At 40.4% G+C, this 22,178-nt stretch overlaps 1 protein-coding gene across 6 annotated transcripts in view; it reads left to right on the forward strand.

Annotated features, from left to right (window-relative positions):
* celsr2 (cadherin, EGF LAG seven-pass G-type receptor 2) overlaps positions 1–22,178 on the forward strand; it is a 94,549-nt gene that overhangs the window by 63,720 nt on the left and 8,651 nt on the right. For 5 of the 6 annotated variants that reach the window (XR_008572222.1, XM_054784413.1, XM_054784414.1 and 2 more), the window contains exons 6-24: positions 4,717–4,874; positions 6,341–6,504; positions 6,594–6,719; positions 10,074–10,240; positions 12,481–12,660; positions 12,743–12,856; positions 15,211–15,367; positions 15,434–15,575; positions 15,648–15,768; positions 16,591–16,774; positions 16,866–16,967; positions 17,095–17,189; positions 18,621–18,830; positions 18,911–19,094; positions 20,843–21,164; positions 21,237–21,404; positions 21,486–21,609; positions 21,669–21,869; positions 21,940–22,114. Coding sequence is in view for 5 of the 6 variants with exons in the window: in XM_054784413.1 (XP_054640388.1) it covers positions 4,717–4,874; positions 6,341–6,504; positions 6,594–6,719; positions 10,074–10,240; positions 12,481–12,660; positions 12,743–12,856; positions 15,211–15,367; positions 15,434–15,575; positions 15,648–15,768; positions 16,591–16,774; positions 16,866–16,967; positions 17,095–17,189; positions 18,621–18,830; positions 18,911–19,094; positions 20,843–21,164; positions 21,237–21,404; positions 21,486–21,609; positions 21,669–21,869; positions 21,940–22,114 (3,094 nt within the window). In the remaining variant the exon portion in view is untranslated. The remainder of the gene's footprint in view (positions 1–4,716; positions 4,875–6,340; positions 6,505–6,593; positions 6,720–10,073; positions 10,241–12,480; positions 12,661–12,742; positions 12,857–15,210; positions 15,368–15,433; positions 15,576–15,647; positions 15,769–16,590; positions 16,775–16,865; positions 16,968–17,094; positions 17,190–18,620; positions 18,831–18,910; positions 19,095–20,842; positions 21,165–21,236; positions 21,405–21,485; positions 21,610–21,668; positions 21,870–21,939; positions 22,115–22,178) is intronic. The other variant, XM_054784418.1, reaches the window with a different exon arrangement.

Consider the following 22,178-nt stretch of genomic DNA (forward strand, 5'->3'; position numbering starts at 1 on the left):
GACCTCGGAGAAACTGCCCGGTTTGAAAAGAGGTCGCGACCTTTATTGATGGGATCATCATCCTCCACCCCCGCAGACCTTCCCGCACACCCCCGTCACACCCGCTTTTGTTGCAACCCTCTCAGACAATGAAGACGACCCTTTGTTGACAGAGATGATGTCCTGCCGAGAGCCAACCCTCGCTGCTTCTTCTTCTGTGTGTGTGTGTGTGTGTGTGTGTGTGTGTGTGTGTGTGTGTGTGTGTGTTATCTGGCCATCCGCTGCCGTTAGCTCTGGCTGTTATTGTATGAATTATTGAACGACACAACAGCAGCAGAAATAAGCAGGCTTTTGGAGCAAAAGATCTTTCTGGCTGATCTTTGCCAGTTTCAAAGCTGCAGCGTTTAATCAGGCTCAGCTTTGCAGCAACAATGCGCATTATTTGCCGACTAATCCTTTCCTCCATGCAGCACAACAATGCAATGTTTTATTAGCCACCCCGTATACCTCGCTGCTATTTGTGAACGCAGAGCAGCCAAAAATAATCACGTGTCTTAAAAATAGCCGTGTGGTTTTCCATTAACACTTTTAATGTGTCAATCTGAACGGAGCCGGGGAGATATTTTACACTGTGGCCAAATGAACTGATATCATCTGTTTTCTGCAAGATCACATCTTTGAAATGAACCCAAAAAATATCATTCAACTTAGTTTTTATCTTTATAAAGTACATAGTGTACCCTCATTTATCGTGGGGGATAGGTTCCCAGATAAGTGATATCCGCGAAGAAGCCAACTCCATTTTTGTACAATGATTATACATGTTTTAAGGCTGTAGGACCCCTCCCCATACACTTCATACACTTTTCTCACATTTGTCTCTTGTGTAAACACTCAAAGTTCAAATTTCGTTTGAATTTTAATGATCAACCTACTAAGTTGGACCCAAGAAATTATCCTCGCGCGTATTTCACGCCTCTGACCGTGCGTCTTTCTCCTGGCGCCGTTCCACCGTAGCGCTTTTGTGTCCTTGTTAAAACATGTTGCTCCTGTCGTCGTATTTTCCTCCTCCCCGTCTTCCTCCTTGAACAGAAGATTCATTAATTCCGTAATGGCGCCCTTCCGCATGTACAGAAGTTTAACTTTATGTGTGATGATGGTCGGCTTCCTCTGCCGTTTGGTCGACATTGTGGGTTTTGTCGGGGAGAAAACCTGCAAGCACACAGCGCTCAGAGTCACACGGTTAGCTTCTTCTTCTTTGTTGGCGGCCAGCAAGCAGCTCACTCGGTTAGCTAGTTTGCTCGCAATGACCACAACAGGAGACGGCACAAAAGAGATTGATTGACAATAGTCTACAGCCAATGAGGATGCAGAAGACAATGGGCGGCGCAGACAGAAGAGAGAGTAGAGAGAGAGACACAGCTACGTCGTGGTAAAACACAGAACTACAACACTCAACTTCCCACAATGCAGTTCTTCTTAAAAGGCCAGGCTCGGCCTGTAACAGCATTCATACGCTGTAAAAAATAAAAGCACTAAAATTGCACCAAAAAAAATCTGCAAAAGGCCACAGAAGGTGAACGGCGATGGAGCGAGGGAGCACTGCATACAGTGCATTGATACAGGTGACTCTCCTAAAAAGGGCTACCAGGAAAGGTGCCGTCACGTCGACTACAGTGATTTGAAGCTAGAGCAACATCAAAATATACTGCAAACACATTGAATAAACAGGGGAAACAGTGTCAAATATTTTCTTTGTGTCTGTTGTGCATAAAACACCATCTGACGTCAATTTCAACCTGTTTGCGCGTCGCTGTTTTGTGATATGCGCTCAATACAATTAAATCAAATCAAATCAAATCAAATCAGAGTTTAGTTGTATAGCACCTTACAACACCCCGATGGTGCCCAGTGTGCTTCACAAGAGTAAAAACAGGATATCGCAAATAAGAACAGGGTAAGATCGAATAAGACAGAATAAAAACAACTAAAGCAAAATGAAAATACAGGCACAGAATCCCAACTAAAATACATACTGTATTATCATCATGTGTCATCAGCCAGTCTGAATAAATGAGTTTTTAAAAGAGATTTAAAAACGGACAACTCTGTAGTAGATGGTAGCGCAGGTGGAAGGGAGTTCCAAAGTGTGGGGGCAAACGCAGCATTTCACTGTATTTCATCCTCGGGACTTCTAATGCTGTGTGTTGAGAAGAGCGCAGGGCCCTTGAGTGGTGACGGACAGTTAAAAGTGCAGCCAAGTATGATGGAGCAAGGCCATTAATGGCCTTGAGCGCAAATGAAAGGACTGTAAAATTGGTTCTAGACTGTACCGAGAGCCAGTGGAGAGAACGGAGAGCTGCAGTGATATGGGCGTATTTTGGAGCATTAGTAAGGAGGCGAGCTGCTGCGTTTTGTACCAACTGGAGCCTGCGGAGGAGGGACTGATTTACTCCAGTGTAGAGGGCATTACAGTAATCAAGCCTCGAGCTGATGAAAGCATGAATCGCTTTTTCAAGATCTGTACTTGCTAAAAAGGGCTTCACCTTTGCCAGGAGGTGGAAGAAACTTGCTCTGACCACAGAACTCATTTGCTTATCGAACTTTAGACTGTTGTCAAAAAACACACCAAGGTTTTCAACAGCAGGAGCAAAAAGAGGGGTGGGGGCATTAAAATTGGGTTCACTGTGCGGTGAATCGGGGGTAAAAACAATGTACTCTGTTTTTCCTTCATTTAAATGAGGGAAATTCTGAGACAGCCGTCATTTGACGTCATGAAGGCAGCTATGGAGGGGATCTAGTGCCTCCTTGTCACTGAGCATTACTGGGAGGTAGAGCTGTACGACGTCGGCATACAAATGTAAATGGATATTGTGTCTGGAGATGATTGGACCCAATGGTAGCATGTATAGTGAAAATAAGGTTGGAACCCTGGGGCACGCCAGAAGAGAGGGGAGCGGTTGTAGAGGAGAAGTCATTAATCATTACTGAAAAAGTCCTGTTGGTGGTTGGTGAGATATGGTATGAACCATTTAAGCACAGAGCCGCGTAGGCCAACACAGTGTTCTAGGTGGGATGTATGTATGTACATTGATAAAGCCTTTTTTTTTTAGCATTTGCTTAGTTTCCCCAATGTATGTACAGTATGTACATTGGGGAAACTAAGCAAATGCTCCAAAAAAGGCTTCATCAACATCGCAGGGACAATTCTAGTGGTCCTCAATCAGCAGTACATGTACACCTTAAAGCAACCAATCACTCTTTTGAGGACAGCGACGTAAAGATTTTGGCCAAAGAAAACAGATGGTTTGAAAGAGGAGTAAAGGAAGCTATTTTTGTCAAACAACAGAACCCATCATTGAATCGGAATGGTGGTTTGAGGTTTAATTTGGACCCTGTGTTCAGCAGGTTACTGAGACCGAAACCCACAGCTCTTAGTCTTGCAAATGAGGTGGAGCCAGGGCCGAGCCAGAACAATAGATGCTAACGAGCCGGTATAAGAGTCGTTCATACCCAACTCAGGGAGCGACACTTCCCTTTTATCGGAGGTGCTAATAGCAGGAGAGGATTATACCACTACTCCGCCCAGGCTTAGTGTAAGGAACCAATAGAAGGAGGGTGTTGGCACATCAATTCCGCCCACTCTTACTGTATTTAAGGCCTAAGCTACCAGCACTTATTAGTTTGCTGACGAAGCTCTTTGGATGAGGAGCAAAACGTCCGACACCTTCTTCACAGAAGTACAGATGACGTCTCAAGAAGCCTTTCCCTCGTTGTGAGTCAGACTGTTATATTGAGAAATGATCTCCTGCAGTTTCCGATGGGGTGACAAGCTCGTCGTGAGTTTTTTCGTAGCTCATGATTGGCTCCTGCCAAAGAGTTGTCTGGTCCTCACGGACTTGTGCGCACCACAGTATGCCATCTTATGACATGGACACGTGTGGCTTAGACTCTGGTGCCTCATATGTACATGTCAAAATCTGGGTGTTTGTCTTAATTTTGTGGGTGCGGCTTATACACCGAAATTTACGGTAATTTCTCTTATTTATTATGTGTTGTGTGAAAACTACGACAGGACCAAATATGTGGTGAAAGAAAAAGGGGGAAAATACAGTATCTGTACAGCGTCGGACAAAGTTAGAAGGTGCGTTCAAGGACCATCAAACAAAGTGGGACAAAACACTGCATTAAACATGCAAAAACTGGGATTATTTTTTGAATAAAATAATGGACCGTATTTCCAAAATTGATATCCCTTTACATAAAATTTGATGTAGTTTTTGTTGTAGTTACGTATCAAATCGTTTACAAAAAAGAGATTTACATCCCTACTACTGTGATTAATTATGAGTTAACTACAGACAAAATGCAATTAATCGCAATTAAATATTTTACGCGATTGACAGCCCTAATAAATACAATTATGTTTATTCTATGACTTTTTATGTATTATTTTTTATATTTATATGCTTATTATTATTATTATTATTATTATACTGTATTGTTCAAAAGATTCATTTTAAATACACCCACCTAACACCATTTTGGGGCTATGTAGCTGAAAAAGGTTCACTTTTAAACCTGTCTTGGCTCTCATTCAATTGTACAGGTGTACCTAATATTGTGACCTGCGAGTGCGTATCATCACATGTCCATCAAAGCTTCTGTAGCTCACGTTTAGGAATGAAGCTGCTGTGATTTGTGTTTGTGTGTTTGTGTGTGTGTGTGTCTCCACAGCCCATCTTAAACCAGGCCGGTCTGCCTCAGGGTCCCTCAGACCAGAAGGTCGTGGTGGTGACGGTGGACAACTGCGACCACCCCGTGGCTCTGCGGTTTGGTCATGTGATCGGAAACTATACCTGCTCTGCACAGGGAAGCCAATCTGGAAGCAAAAAGTAAGTCGCTGAATAAACTTTGTTGTTGACTTCCATAATTTAGCACATGGCGTTCTTTGCAGCGTGCTCGTTAAGAGCAAACTTGTTAGGAAGTTCCACATCTCCGAGGTTTTACTCTTCCCCTCCCCCACATGTTTACCATTTTTCTGTTTTTATCTGCAGGCGCTAATAGTAACACAACACACGACTTCTGCCATGAATCTTTCATGCACTTCCCCCTTAATGAGGCTTTTAGTGAAAAAGTGTGCATGTATTAAAGGGATCCTACTCTTTTCAGAGGCTTTTAAAATGCGATTGCATCCCAGTGGGGCTCTATAGTATGTTCCTTTTAATAAAATACTTCACACAGCCTAAATCTGCTTTCTTCTCCTATTGACCGACATACAGCAGTCATCCCTCGGCACTTCGCACTTCAAATTTCGCTGTTTTGTGTCTGAATATGACCTATTACTTGCGAAAAAATACGCAAATTATCCGTATTTTTTGCCCAAATGAAACATTTTCGAGCGTAGAAATGGCTAGATGAACTAAAATGCAAATATAAGGCATTCAGAAGACATTGTGATGATATGTTGTATTCTACACTTGTCACTCGGTGCCAGTAATGTTACACTGATGAGACAGGAGCCACTGCAGTTTCAGTACTGTACAGAAACCAGAAGGACAAAGAACTCTCCCAATGCTAACGTGTGAACGTATATCTGTACTATTCTATATTTCTACTATTATGTCTATTATAATAGGAGCGTAAAGGGGTGTTATTTCATGTCTAGAAGGCTCTAATGATAATTAAAAGGTCCTAAACAGGGTTTCTCTGCTCTAACTACAAAAAAGAAGACAAAAATATTAAATTTATAATCAAGGAATCACTTATCACGGTCGAACCAATTAACAGAGAAAACGGCACTCGAATTGCAGCCCGATCACGCCGACTCTGGCCAGGGGTTTGAGGATCCAACCTCCCCACCGCCTGCCATTACTCGGAGCTGCATAGAGACACACAGTAAGAATTGCGGATATAATTGGATGAATATTGGAAAAACGAAACAGGTGAAGCAGTAACTGTGTTGAAGGTCTTTAGCTCCACAAAATATCCCCAAATCCTCCCATTACTGCCTCAGTCTGGATAGATACACTCGAAAAAAACGCTTTCTGGCTCCCATTTTCAAGAGAAAGAGACCACCTGTACTGAGCAGCGGTCGGTGGTTACCGCTGGACCCCCGACAAGTTGCCATACGTGGACTTCCTAAAGTTGTGACGTGAGAAATTCAGAAGAGCTTGCGGAAATCTCGTGAAGTTCCGGTACCCGACCGTTAAAAATGACAGCTAACTTCATAAACACACCAACCCCATGATATGGCACTTCCACATCATGCAGAACTACATATAAAACATATACAGTACATGTGTTTGAAAAGCAGCAAATGTAGGACAGATGTCCTTTAAATGTCCTTGTGTTCTGTCAGATCATTGGACCTGACCGGCCCGCTGCTGCTGGGGGGTGTCCCCAAGCTCCCGGAGGACTTCCCTGTCCGCAACCACCAGTTTGTGGGCTGCATGAAGAACCTGCGTGTCGACAACCAGCGCGTAGACATGGCCGGCTTCATCGCTAACAACGGCACGCTGCCCGGTACAGGCCTCCAAAGCGCTCAGCGGCTTTGCTTCTGTTTCAAAGCTGCCACTTCATCTACTACCTCCCTTCTTCTTTTCTCTCCGCAGGATGCTCCGCCAAGAGACACTTCTGCAACAGCAACTCGTGTCTGAATGGAGGAACCTGCGTCAACCTGTGGGGCTCCTTCAGCTGCGACTGCCCGCTTGGCTTCGGAGGAAGGAACTGCGAAAGAGGTGAGGCGAGGAGAGCGTAAGAAATGTGTGGGAATGTTTGGAGCAGAGAGCAGGCCCGACACGCATTGTCTGCATTATTTAAGTGACCTCTAATTGAACTTGTACATGGGTGTGAAACATGAATCCATTAGCTGCAAGAAGCATACTGAAACAAAACAACATAAACATGCAAAACCTGGGATTTTGAACTGTATGTTATTTTTTTAATAACATAATGGTCCATGTTTTCAAAATGTTCCTAAAATTCAATGTACTTATTTACATGAACTTTTTTTATCATTGCACCTGAAAGTTTCCCGCAGCCCGGTTCAGGCTCGCCGAAGGTTGGGCACCCCTGTGATGTACGGCATCTGTTATTACGTCGGACAAGTGCAGAGTTACAGTATATATATGTAAAGAGTGGCTAAAGGGCGCTTTAAAAAAAAAAACCAAAAAGGCTTCACTACACATCTTAAAATGCATCATTACTTCTGCTAACTATTTATCGGTCAGCTAGAGAGGTGGGAGAGTGTAGTGTTACAGTGTATATGTACAAAAGTGCACAACAGGGCTACTTGGAGACACACACTCTGTGGGAAACAGGGGTGCACAAACACAGCTCATTAGCATTAAAGCTACAGACACACAAAACGGCATGTTCCCAGCAGGGCTTACTAAAGGTCTGCATATGGGCTAGATTGTGGACAACACACTTCCAATACACTATTGTGGCACCTCTGAGACTTATTTAAAACAGTTAAAAAAGTAGTACATAAAAAGAGACCGCCTCCATGGTATGTAAAGCACTATGTGGTGTTCAAGTGTTGCAGGAAATGCTGCATTTTTGGACATTTTGGCCATTATCATTTAAATTTTATGGCCAATTACTCTCACAGTCAGCATCAGTCAAACAGGTTTCATTTGACGCAAACATGGCTGAGCCAGGACTAATCGCCCTTTGCGTCCCGCGGACACGCACGGTTTAGCTTATGTTTCCCCTCCCGCGTTCTCCAGTGTCTCGTTTTCTTTCACCCGATACACCGCGGCCCTCTTTTTGCTGCTGATTTATGGTTTAGAGCAATGTGAGGAACACAGAAATGTGAGCTCGCGACACACGTTTTGTTGTCGGCTTCCGGCGGAGACCAGGGAGGAAGATGACGGGAGCCGTGTCGTTTGTTTTCCTGGTGATCGGGCAGGAAGGAAAGGTGTGAGGGACTGCAGGGTTGGCACAGTTGCAGAAGTTATACTGTAAATATTTCATGAAAAAACTACATGTCAGCTGTGTGGGATAGGCAAAAAAGCAGATGATTAGTATCAATTTGAAACTTAAAATGAAGGCTTTATTTATTTATCTATTTCCAAATATTTCAACTTTCTTCTTAAATATACTTTGTCAATTTTCTTTTTGTAATATTATGACTTTCTTTTCATAACATTTTGACTTTATTCCCATATTGTAACTTTTTTAAATAACTTTTTCCCAACCTAATTTTCCAAAAATGACAATTTTATTTTGTTTTGTTTGTTTCCCTTTTTTTAATGTTTCATCTCTATGCTACTAAAATACATTATTCTTCCTCATAATATTAAGTGTGTTATCTTAAAATTATGATTATTATTAAAATTATTATTATTATTTTCTTCTACATCTTTTTTCTCTTAATATTTTTATTTTTTATTTTAATATTTCTTCTGTTGTTGTTTTTTTTCCAACTATTTCAACTTCTTTTTGCAAATTTACTTCTTCTTACAACGATTTTACTCCCATCATATTTTCACTATATTCTTGTAAATTATAACCAAATTTTCCAAAAATGGCATTGCTTTTTATTTCTCATAATATTACAACTTCAAAAAGCTAAACAGCTTTATGCCACTAAAATGGCATTATTTTTCCTCATAATATTCCGATGTGATTCTCGTAAAATAACAAGTTTTTCTCGTTAGATTACACCTTTTTTCCCTTCTTATTTGGACTTTATTCTTGTAAAATCACTGCTGTTTTTTTGCATCTCTACAGTTGTTGTTTTTTAATTTTCTAACTATTTCAACTTATTCTTGTACATTTTCTTCTCGTTATTATGACTTTATTGCTATAATATTTTGACTTTATTCTCATAACATTCTAACTTTTTCCTAGAGGTGCACATTATTGGGGGGGTTTTCAAACCGATACCTATAACTTTCTGCTTCTTAAGACCGATATGATACCGATAATCGATAACTTCTTCAATTTTTTAAAATGTTGATTTTAGTGTAGATTGTGCACACGTGGAGCTAAGAAGGACTGGAACAAATTAGGATTTGACCAAGCATACCTGTTGATTTGTCCTAATCAAACATCATGACATCACTACGACCACATCACTACTATCAGGAGAACCAGAGCATAGAGGGGAGGGAGCCACCTGCTGTGGCCCAGCTAAGTGCACTATATTCGGACACATGCTCCGAGCAGCCGGTGTGACGCCACGGAGGTCTCTGGCAAACCTTTTGCACTTTTCAAACGCTGCAGCGCTGGCGTTTCAGGTGGCTGGTAAGGTTTTTTGTGTGCTGGATGTTTTTTTTTTCCCCTCATCGCGGAGCACTTGGTACAACTAGCACGCAAAATGTCTCTGAAACAGTGAATGTTTGTTTACAAGTGAGCTCAGGGGAAGTTGCGACAGACCGTTAACCTCACAGGCACAAGAAAAGAGGAGCCTAATTGGAGCCTTTTTGTAAATAGTCAGTTATCAGAGCTATTTTTAATGTTATTGGAGTTATCTGTATCAAATATCCGATAATTATCAGCCCGATAAGTATTAAAAAATTATGTCTTTAATATTTCACATTGATGCTACTGGAATGATCATTTCCCTCACATTAAGATGTTATTCTCGTAAAAATTATGTATTTTTCTCGTTAGATTTTTCTGTTAATAATTTGCCTTTGTTCTTGTAAAATCACTGCAGATGTTTCCATTTTTGTTTTTTGTTTTAGTTTTCTTGCCGCAGGCCGATAAAAAAAACATCCCCGGACCGCAAATTGCCCCTGGGCCGCACTTTAAACACCCCTGCAATGCTTTCCATTTTGTTTTGCTTTTTTTGGGGCGCACGTCACAGTACGTAGGGTTTGGAGGGGGAGGAGCGAGCCTCAACCCGGGAGCATAACCCAGGCACAAGTCACTGACCCTTTCTGTATTACATATACCAGGGGTCACCAACCCGTCGATCGCGAGCCTCTTGGGGACTTTGCCGGTCCATTGCGAGAATATTAGAAAATAAATGTATTCATACATCAGTGCCCACCCTGTAGTAGTTATCGCACGTTAATATGGTTCAAAAGCTGCCTCTTACCGTCTCTATGTCAACATGATTTATTCCCCCCATCCTGCAGTAATGGCCAACCCGCAACGCTTCCTGGGCGACAGCCTGCTGCAGTGGAACAACCTGGCGACGGCGGCCTCCGTCCCCTGGCATGTGGAGCTCATGTTGCGCACGCGGCAGGCGGGCGCCATGCTGCTGCACATCTCCTCCGGCCTGCAGCACAACCTCACACTGCAGGTGAGGAGGGAAGGGGGACGGGGGTGGAATTGCATCATTTTTCTGCACACACAGGAATGTTGCAATATGCAGAAATATCTGATTATCCCCAAGGGGGAGGGAATTGTACTTTACAGCCAGGAGGCTTTAATTAGGACAGAAACAAAAAAGACGTTAAGAAGACAAATTTGATGTAAATGAAATGCAAAAGACACGACATAAGCACAGATATGACATTGGCATGTTGAATAACATCTTCTGTGCAAGAAATGTAAATATTTCATGGGCAGATTTCATGGTTTCATGACATTTATATCGACTTAATGGCATTTGAATTTATTTGGTTACATTTTGTATTATTTAGTGACAATTTTAATGATTTATTAGTTTTTTTAAAGGACTTTTACTTCATGAACATTTATCCCCTGAATTGACAAGGGAAATTATTTGCTAAGAAACAAAAGTAATTAAATTAAATATAAATATAATAATATGACATTTAAAAAAATATATATATATTGTTTCTATTAGCAAAAAACACCAAACAATTATTTACACCAAATTATTTCCTTTTTTATATATTTAACCTACTTTTGTTGTTGTTGCTGTTGCAATAGGTGGCTAATCATAATAATAATAATAGGTGGCTAATAATAATAATAATATTAATAATAGGTGGCTAATAATAATAATAATAATAATAATAGGTGGCTAACAATTCTAATTGTTTGGCGTTTTTTTCACCAAGAAAAACATACAATTTTACAGATAAAATTTAAAACGAGTAATGCAGTCAATAAAATAATCAAAAGGTATACACATCAAAAATGATCCAGCAAGACAAAAAAGCCACCTGTTGTAAAAATGAAAAAAAAGGAGGTTAAATATATAAAAAACGAAAATAATTTGGTGTTAAAAGAAAGTGATGACTGTCATGAAGTTATTGGTTCAGTAGTATGGCTGCCAGCTTCAAGGCGCCCCCTGCTGGCTGAGTGTTGTCCAGCACATGACTGAATGACGCTATAGTAAATAAAGTGAAATAATCATCTAATTTATACGACCGAATATTACCACCACATTGGGAAAAAATAATAATCCGAGATTTTGAGAATAAAGTTGTAAATTTACAAGAAAAAAAGTTGTAATATTATGAGAATAGTCGTGAATTTATGCCTTTTTCTCGTAAATTTACAACATTTTTGTAAATTTACAATGTTTTCCTCGTAAATTATGACTTTATTCACATAAGTTTACAACATTATTCTCGTAAATGTACGACGTTTTCTCATAAATTTACGACTTTATTCTCATAATATTGAGACTTTTTCTCGTAAATTTACGTCTTTATTTTAGTAATATTACAACTTTTGTCTCTTAAATTTACAATCTTTTTCTCAAAATCTAGGTTAGTAGGTTAAATATATAAAAAAGCAAATTATTTGATGTAAAAAAAAGTGCTGATTGTCATGAAGTTGTTACCGGTTCAGTATTATGGCTGCCAGCTTCCAGGCGCCCCCTGCTGGCTGAGTGTTGTGCAGCACATGACTGAATGACGCTGTAGCGCAGTAAATAAAGTGAAATAATAATCTAAGGGCCACATTGAAAAAAGGTAATCATCTGAGATTTTGAGAATAAAGGCGTAAATGTATTTATTCTTGTCGACTATTTTCATAATATTGCGACTTTCTCCTAAATGGATGCTTTTACTTTTGTAATATTGCAACTTTTTTCTCGTAAACTTACGAGAAAAAAGTCGGAAATTTGTCGTACATTATTCTTGCCAATTTATGGCTTTTTTTCTCGTAAATGTACGACTTTATTCTCGAAATCTCAGATACATTTTTTTTCCAATGTGGCCCTAATACCTTGTCGTAAAAATGTACAATCAATAGAAGTTAAATAAAAACGCATATACGCCAACGATTTTCCAGTAATACAAAAAAGCTCTTCTTTGTTAAAAAAAAATAAAAGTAGGTTAAATATATAAAAAAGCTAATTATTTGATGTAAAAAAAAGTGCTGATTGTCATGAAGTTGCTATTGGTTCATTGGTATGGCTGCCAGCTTCCAGGCGCCCCCTGCTGGCTGAGTGTTGTCCAACACATGACTGAATGATGCTACTTTTTTGCATGTTTAAGCATGTCTGAGTCTTTTCGACTCTGCAAACGCGAATGTTGTTATTCCCCCCTCTGGTAATACCTCACTCTTCTCCCCGCTGCCTCTGTCGTTTTTTGTTTTTTTTGGTCTTTTTGACCGTCCTAGCTGCGCGGGGGGAGTGTGTTGATGGGCCTTCACCGCGGGGAAGATTCCACTCTTTCCCGCGTGGAGGAGGTGCTGGTGAATGACGGTGACTGGCATCATCTGCAACTGGACATCAGCAGTCTGAGCGGGCCAGCGGGCCAGCATAAAGCTGTTCTGTCAGTCGACCACGGCCTCTACCTGGTGAGAAATCATGCGAGTCTTTCTTCATGGCAATCTTCTTGATCTGCAGCGCGCCACTCGCAGGGTCTTGTGTGTGTTTTAGGCCAGCATGCAGGTCGATGCAGAGCTGCAGGAGTCCATGCTGAAGGCTGTCAGCGTTGGAGGTTTAGCGGCGCATGATGGGAAAATCCAGCACGGGTTCCGAGGCTGCATACAAGTATGAATATACTTACATCTGTACCCCACACATACGTTATTCTCTAGTCTCCATTCTTTATTATTATCCTATGGGCAGCGGCATCATATGGGAGGAAAAGTTAGGACAATTGCAATGGCCCCTGACTGACAGGGGCCCCTCAAAATACTGTAGGTAGTAGGAGCACTTTATACGTAGATAAATTATTTTTTGTGTGTGTGAAAATTATTGAAGTAAATGAAATAAAAATAGAGCCAAATAAATAGATCATTTGAATATATAAAAATCTGTTCAAATGTGTAATAACTTATTTTTACTTCATTTAATTGTGAAATATAATATTAAACAGGAAACAATTGATTTATTTAATTATTCATTTCATGACCAATTTATGTATTTCACGGCCATTTTAATCATTTCATTGCATGTATGTTTATTAAATGCCATTTTATTTGCATGATGGATTTGTATTATTTAATGATTTTTTTTATTTAATGCCATTGTCAATTTAATAAAATTATTTATTTTTTAATGAGATTTGAATTTATTTAAAGACATTTTCATTTGTTTTGATGGATTTTCTTTTCATTGACAATTTTAATGATTTAATGGCATTTATATTTATTTAATCATTTCTTTATTTAATGGCATATTTACTTATTTACTTGATGGAATTTTAACCATGTTCATGATTTAATTATTTGTTTAATAGCATGTTTATTTTTTTAAGAGAATTTAGTATTTTATAAAGACAATTATAAGGATTTAACGACATGTACAGTATGGCACTGCTATTTATTTGTGAGTTATGTATTATTTAATGACAATTTGAAGCATTTATTGATTTGTTTAATGGACTTTTTATTTATCTACCTGCGCCTGTAAGTGGGTCTGCAAAATGAACCCGCCACTTTTCCCTATGAGGATTTTATATTTAGAAGTAATTCAGAATAACACGCAAAATCAAAGAAAATGCAAAACAACAAATTGTTTTAATTCTATTTCAAATATGTAATTTGTTTACCTATTAATCACAATTCTAATAAATACAAATCTATCATTTAAATTGTATTACAATGATTTTGTTTTTTGAATATTTAAATTAAATTAAATATTGTCTTTATCTAAAGGACTCTCATTGAAATATTTTTTAAACATCCAATTTTAACCCCAGAAAAAAGTTGTACATTAAAAAAATGTAATATTTATACGTTTTTAATAATGATTTTTTTCTTTCATTATCTTAATATTTTTCATTTATATTAATAATAGGGCTGTCAGTCGATTAAAATTTTTTATCGTGATTAATCGCACATAATCGCAGCTAGAAATACGTTTTTATCTATAATACGTAGGGACGTAAATCTCTTTGTGGTAAACAAATTGATACGCAACTACGATAACTACATCAAATTTGACGTAAAGGGATATCAATGTTGGAAATATTCAATAAATAATATACATTTAGAAATACCTACATTTTTGCATGTTTAATGCGTTTTGTCCCACTCTGTTTGACGCTCCTTGGACGCACCTTCTAACTTTGTCCCACGCTGCACAGATAGACTACTATACTGTATTTTTACCTTTTTCTTTCACCTCATATTTGCTCCCAAATGCTGATACTATGTGGGAATGCCTAAAGGTAAGATTTGCTGACCTTATTGAGTGCTAATGTGCATATTTGTTTGGTACACAACCTCTCTGAAAAACAGAATGGTGGGTCTGTATTCATTTCATGCTTTTAATTTGATGTTGTTCCTGTCTTAGTTGTACACAATACATAATCACTATAATGTACATACGTTTTACTGATGTGTTGAAAATCTTTCCCGGTGACTAGCTAATAATATGCTGCTAACGCCAGCACTGCTAGCTCTCCAGTCACAGGCCCCCAAATAGCTGTCCTCGGCTATGCCTGCCGCTAACGAGCAGCTTGTAACCCAAATTTTAGCTTGCAGTTCAAAGCAAAAAATCAGCTGATAGACGGCTCGCGTCCCAAAAAAATCGTTAATGACAATGAAAACAATTCCGGCAGTGCTTCAGTACCTTCTCGCTTCTCTATGGCAAGTCGACGTACTTCGTGACAGTAGATACAAATAACTTTGGCTATGAAGCTAAATTTACCAATCAAAATAGCCTTTTCTTTGTCCATTTCTGCTCAGTATTTGCTGCCTCTTGTAGCTCCACCGTCACCGCTGCGCTTTCTCAAACTACTAATCACGCGTCAGAAAAAGTAGTGCCGTTAAAGGGAACTTCTGTTCAACTTTGACAGCCTAATTAGTACTTTTTTTTACTGATTGGCAGCGAGTCATCGCATGGTTTTCCATTTGAATTCATGCTGAAGTTACCAAATATGGTTCCATTGTGTGCAGGGTCTTCGTGTCGGGGGTGCTCTCAGTCTGTCTCAGGCCAGGAAGGTGAACGTGGAGGTGGGCTGCAACGTGCCCGACCCGTGTAGCTCCGCCCCGTGTCCTTCCAACAGCTACTGCAGCGACGACTGGGACAGCTACTCCTGCACGTGCCACTCCGGTCAGCTTCACATCCTCAAAGCACTCTGAAATGTCCACGTGTTGTTTATTATTACGGCGTTGACAGGTTACTATGGCACCAACTGCACCGACGCCTGCACGCTCAACCTCTGCGAGCACGAGTCTACGTGCACCAGGAAGAGCGGTTCCTCCCGCGGTTACGCATGTGAATGTCCACACAGCTACTTTGGCCATTACTGCGAGAAAAAGTAAAGAACGGCACGTTCACATCCTCTCATGATGGATACGCTGTTTTTAAAAACAAATGTGCGTCCCTGCAGGACCGACCTGCCCTGTCCTCGAGGTTGGTGGGGTCACAAGACCTGCGGCCCCTGCAACTGTCCCACAGAGCGCGGATTTGACTCGGACTGCAACAAGACCAGTGGAGAGTGTCGCTGTAAGGTGAGTGTGTTGTTATTGCTATGAATAGCAGGTAAATGCATTCAATTCAAATATTATTGGGGAAATTTCAGCAGAACGTTTAGCTGAGAAAATGTGGAAATATTCTCATTTGGACACTTAAACACTTTAGAAATGCAGTTCATCAGAATCACCTGGAAAGGTGTACAAACTGTATTGTATAGAAAATATATATAAGAAGAAGAATGGAATGTTTATTTTATTTTAATTTGTATGAGATTAAGTCAAAATTATACAATAAAAATAATCAGTTTAGAAAAATAAAAAACTTAAAATCATGATTTTTTTATTATTATTTATTAACCTTCTAGCATTGAATCCACTCCAAATATTACAATTGGTGGATTACAAACCCAATTATTTTTAACCTCAGAATTGTCATTTTATTTAATTTTTTATACTGTTATTATTTAAAATAAAATAGTACAACAAAAGTATTAATATAATAAAAACACTTTTTGGTCACTTTAATTTGTGTAATTTATTTACTATAAATGTACTAAAGTGTATCCTATTCAAGCATAATAATTAACATTATTCTAATAACATGCATGCAAAATAATATCATTAATCCCACTAGTTAATCTATATTTTTTATGTGTATTGTATTTTATTATTGTTTATTATGTTTTTTAAATTTTATCCATAATGAAATGTGCACATGTACTGTGTGTGAATGTAAGCTAGCCATAGCTGTTATCAGGACTATTTTTGCATTATGCACTGTAACTTTCAGCAGATATGTGTCCCAATACTTTAGTCCACACAATGTATTTCTAACACGAAAAGGTGTGCACTTTGCAGGACAATCACTACCGTCGTGAAGACAGCGACACGTGTCTGCTGTGCGACTGCTACCCGGTGGGCTCCTTCTCCAGAACGTGTGAGCGTGAGAGCGGCCAGTGTCAGTGTAAGGCAGGCGTGATCGGGCGCCAGTGTGACCGCTGTGACAACCCCTTTGCCGAGGTTTCCGCTAACGGCTGCGAAGGTCAGACCGCGTCACTGCCGGCTTCATCTCCATCCTTCACGGGACGCATCCTGTGCTAAATATTTTTCCGTTTTCATGCGGTTCCTGACAGTCATCTATGACAGCTGCCCCCAGGCCATCGAGGCAGGAATCTGGTGGCCCAGGACTAAGTTTGGTCTCCCTGCAGCAGTCCCTTGCCCCAAGGGGACTGTGGGTAAGGAGGAGCGTGGAATTAGCATAAAATAATGACAATGCATGGACGTTGCCTCAAGGCTTTTTGTGAGCTGCAGTCTATTTCTCAGCTCATGTAATGCAAATACTCCTCCTCCTCCTCCATGCAGGCACTGCCATCCGCCACTGTGACGAGCACAAGGGATGGCTTCCTCCTAATCTCTTCAACTGTACCTCGGTCACCTTCAGCCAGCTGAGAGCTCTGGTGGGTAGTTTCTCTTTGTCTTTGCACTTGATCTCACCCCAAAACAGCCCAAAGATTTCTTATTTGAGCGACACGAGGCGAGTCTTGTTCACCAATCTTCTCAAGGCGTATTCCTTTAAATGACACTCGTTCAGAAACACAGAAACTGTGAAATTAAAAGATAATTGCATGGTTTCCTTGAGCGACTCTGTTTTTTTATTTAGATTTTTTTCAAGTCACTAACAGTTTTAGTAGGAGTGTACAGTGGTGTGAAAAAGTGTTCGCCCCCTTCCTGATTTCTTTTTTTTTTTACGTTTGTCAAACTTAAATGTTTCAGATCATCAAACAAATGTAAATATTAGTCAATGACAACACAACTCCACACAAAATGCAGTTTTTAAATGAAACCTTTTATTTTTAAGAGAGATAAAAATCCAAAGCTACATGGTCCTGTGTGGAAAAGTGTTTGCCTCCTAAAGCTAATAACTGGTTGGGTCCCCTTAGCAGCAACAACTGCAATCAAGCGGTTGTGATAACTTGCAATGAGTCTCTTACAGCGCTGTGGAGGAATTTTGCAGAATTGTTGTCATTCAGCCACATTGGAGGGTTTTCCAGCATGACGTGCCTTTTTAAGGTCATGCCACAGCATCTCAATCGGATTCAGGTCAGGACTTGGACTAGGCCACTCCAAAGTCTTCAGTCATTCAGAGGTGGACTTGCTGGTGTGTTTTGGATCATTGTCCTGCTGCACAACCCAAGTTGCTTTCAGCTTGAGGTCACCAACAGATGGCCGGACATTCTCCTTCAGCAGAATTCATGTTTCCATTTATCACAGCAAGTCTTGCAGGTCCTGAAGCAGCAAAACAGCCCCAGACCATCACACTACCACCACCACATTTTACTGTTGATATGATGTTCTTTTTCTGAAACCGGTGTTACTTTTATGCCAGATGTATCTTTTTCAAACAGGGCCATGTAGGTTTGGATTTTTTTTCTCCCTCAAAAAAAAAGTTTAATTTAAAAACTGCATTTTGTGTTCAGTTGTGTTGTCATTGACTAATATTTACATTTGTTTGATGATCTGAAACATTTAAGTTTGACAAACATGCAAAAAAATGAGAACTCAGGGATACATAGACTTTTTCACACCGCTGTACGTAGCTGTCATACATGTATTTTTTAAATGTGTTACTGAATAAGTTATCTAGTCATTCTATCACCTTTGCTATTACACATTTTTTATTCTTTTCTTGTTAGCAAATGGTGGCATGTTGAGGACAGGAAGTGAACAAACTATCAATAATTGCTAAGACACAAAGAAGGCGTAGGATTAAATCAACTCTGCTTTTTCCTGCTCCTTTTCAGATGTTGAATTGCGCAAGTGTAAACATGTGATGTACTTTTGTACAGGATGTTGGAAATGTAGTTTTCTTGTGCCTTTTCCTCTTACAGTCTGACAGGTTTTCCCAGAATGCATCACTGCTAGACTCGGGACACGTTCAGCAGACAGCAGCCATGTTGGCCAACGCCACCTTGCACACGGAGAAGTACTACGGCAGCGATGTGAAAGTAGCCTACGGCCTCACTCGGAGGATTCTGCAGCACGAGAGCAAGCAGCGGGGATTCAACCTCACGGCCACGCAGGACGTGCACTTCACTGAGGTGGACCCACGCCCGGTTCAGACCGGCTGGATGACGCTTCACCAGCGCGGGTGTCTGAGCTCCTCTGTTCTGTCTTTCAGAACCTGGTCCGTGTGGGCAGCGCCATCCTGTCCCCAGACACGCGTGCACACTGGGAGCTGATCCAGCACACGGAGGGCGGTACGGCCGTCCTGCTGCGCCACTACGAGGAATACGCCAGCACTCTGGCTCAGAACATGAGGAAGACCTACCTCAGCCCCTTCACCATCGTCACGCCACACATTGGTCAGCCTTTTCAAAGAACTTCACCATGTTCTACATGCACATGCACACCACGAGACCATTCCACTCATAACTATATGATTTGAGATTTTTTATCATTTTTTTCATAGTTTAAAAATATAAAAAATATATAGCATTGGCTCAGGAGAGCAGGTCGTCCAGAAACCGGAAGGTTTGAGGTTCCATCCTCGCTCCCTCCACCCAATCACTGTCGTCGTGTCCCTGGGCAGGACACTTCACCCACCATGCTTCTAGTGCTGCCCACACTGGCGTATGAATATGAATGAATGTCGTGTGGTACCCGGAGAGGCCGGAGAGGCCGTAGGCGCAAGTTGGCAGCCACGTTTCCATCAGACTACCCCAGGGCAGCTGTGGGTACAGATATAGTTTACCACCACCAATGTCTGACAGAAGAGTGAATGAATGGGTTCACTTCATTGTGAAGCGCTATAGAAAATCAAATCCATTATTATTATTAATGTTTTAAATTATGATTATGCTGTTGTGATATAATTGGGATTCTTGTCATGCAATTTAGGCAGATTACTAAGAATAATGCATGTTTCATTGTCTTCTATTCATTAATACTAAAAAATGATGACTAAAATAAAAATTAATAATAGCAAGCTTAGAACTACTAATCATTTTAATAATAATAATAATATGTACTCTAAGCAATTTGTTGTTGTTTATTGATAGTTATGTTTGTTTTCATAAGTCAAATCTTTTTTTAACTTATTCTATCACATAGAATATTAATAGTATATATGCTTATGTTTTATGCGCGGCGTAATTTATATATATTATTACTACTATTATAATTAATAATAACATTTTTAATTGGTAATTGATCACTCTTTATTTATTTGCCCTTTATAATTATTTTAACATGATTTATAATAAATGTTGATACTTTGATTTGAATTTTAATTTTTTAACTTATATCTTGCTATTTATAATAATGATACCAATAATAACAAAAGTTATACAAGTGTTTTTAGTAACTAAATATTTATTTTCCCTTGTTTTATAAGCTATTTTAATATGTTTTGAACTATTTTATGCACTGTGTAATTTATATTTGTATTTAATCTATATAGTATCACTACTACTACTACTAGTAATAATAATAATAATGACAACAATATAAGAAATATTAATTGTTAATAGTCATTTATTTGCCTGTGTTGTTTTGTTGGTAACAAAATGTTTTTTTAAATTTTTTTTCATTTGTAATAATATTTTGATATTTTTGTAATATCTTATGCACTGTGTACTGTAGTGTATTATATTTATACAATAACAATAATAATAATAATACAAGTATTTGTTTTTTGTAGTGAAATTATATTGATTTATTTATACCAATACATAATTTAAAAATATATTCTAATATTTTTCTAATATTTTATGCACAATAATAAGAAGACGAAGAAGAGAAAAAATGTTTTCCACTCCCTCCGTCAATAACACAGTAGCTAAGTAAGTAATGTAAAACATCAAATGGTTTATAGAAATTAAACAACATAGATCCATCCATCCATTTTCTATGCCGCTTCGCCTCATGAGGGTCGTGGGGGCATGCTGGAGCCTATCCCAGCTGACTTCAGGCAACAGGCGGGGTACACCCTGGACTGGTCGCCAGCCAATCGCAGAAATTAAACAACAAATGCTAAATAAATGAGTGAAACGACATTTGCAGTAAAGAACGGTGTAAAGTCTAAACACATTGTTATTTGTTTCCCGTGCAGTCGTCTCCGTGGACCGTCTGAAAAAGATGAATTTTGCCGGAGCCAAGCTCCCGCGCTACCAGTCCTTGAGGGGCCCCCGTCCTGCGGACCTGGAGACCACGGTCACCCTGCCTGACTCCGTCTTCCAAGCGCCCGTGGACACCAAGGGGCACAGACACCTGGATGTTTTCCCAGACGCGTCTCTGGGGAACCGCTCCTCCGCAAACAGGAAGCGACGCCATCCCGATGACGGCCAAGAGGACGCCGTCGCCAGCGTGATCATCTTCCACAGTCTGGCTTCTCTGCTGCCTGAGAGCTACGACGCTGACAAGAGAAGTCTCCGGTAAGAAAGACGCAAGGCTTTGGATCCACTTCTAGCGTTGGTCTCTATCCTGGACTGTCTTCTTTTTGTCAGCGTTCCAAAGCGCCCCGTCATCAACACCCCCGTGGTGAGCATCACCGTGCACGATAACGACGAGCTGCTGCGGCACGCTCTGGACAAACCTATCACGGTGCAGTTCCGCCTGGTCGCCACCGAGGAGCGCTCCAAACCCATCTGCGTCTTCTGGAACCACACCATACTGTCAGCGCGCACGCGTAAAAACCGGCGATTGGGTTAAGTCGATCGTCTTATTGTTTTTTTTTTGTTTTTTTCATGTATCAGAGCTGGAAAGGGCGGCTGGTCTGCAAAGGGCTGTGAGGTGGTCTTTAGGAACAACACTCACATCAGCTGTCAGTGCTATCACATGACCAGCTTCGCCGTGCTCATGGACATCTCCAGGAGAGAGGTATGACGCGCTCTTCCCCACCTGCTGATATTTGTGACTGAGGGTGTTGTTCGTGTCAGAATGGCGAGATCTTACCGGTCAAAGTCCTGACCTGGAGCACTGTCGGTGTCACGCTGGGCTTCCTCTTCCTCACCGCCGTCTTCCTGCTGTGCCTGCGAGCCATGCGGAGCAACAAGACCAGCATCATGAACAACGGAGCCATCGCCCTCCTCCTCTCCGAGCTGGTCTTCATCCTGGGAATCAACCAGGCCGACAACCCGGTAATCATCTTGTTTGTGTCGCTTTGAAAGCTCGTCTTTGTCTTCCAACGTCTGCGGTCTCCCGCTGCAGTTCTTGTGCACGGTCATCGCCATCCTGCTGCACTTCTTCTACCTGTGCACCTTCTCGTGGCTCTTCCTGGAGAGCCTGCACGCGTACCGCATGATCAGCGAAGTGCGAGACATCAACTACGGCCCCATGAGGTTCTACTATCTGATAGGATGGGGGGTGCCTGCCTTCGTTACAGGTCCGAAACCGACGACGATCATAGACGACGTCTCCAATAACTCCTCGCTTCTAACTCCTGCTTG

This window comes from Dunckerocampus dactyliophorus, chromosome 8, assembly GCF_027744805.1.
Source record: "Dunckerocampus dactyliophorus isolate RoL2022-P2 chromosome 8, RoL_Ddac_1.1, whole genome shotgun sequence".
NCBI classification, from domain to species: Eukaryota; Metazoa; Chordata; class Actinopteri; order Syngnathiformes; family Syngnathidae; genus Dunckerocampus; species Dunckerocampus dactyliophorus.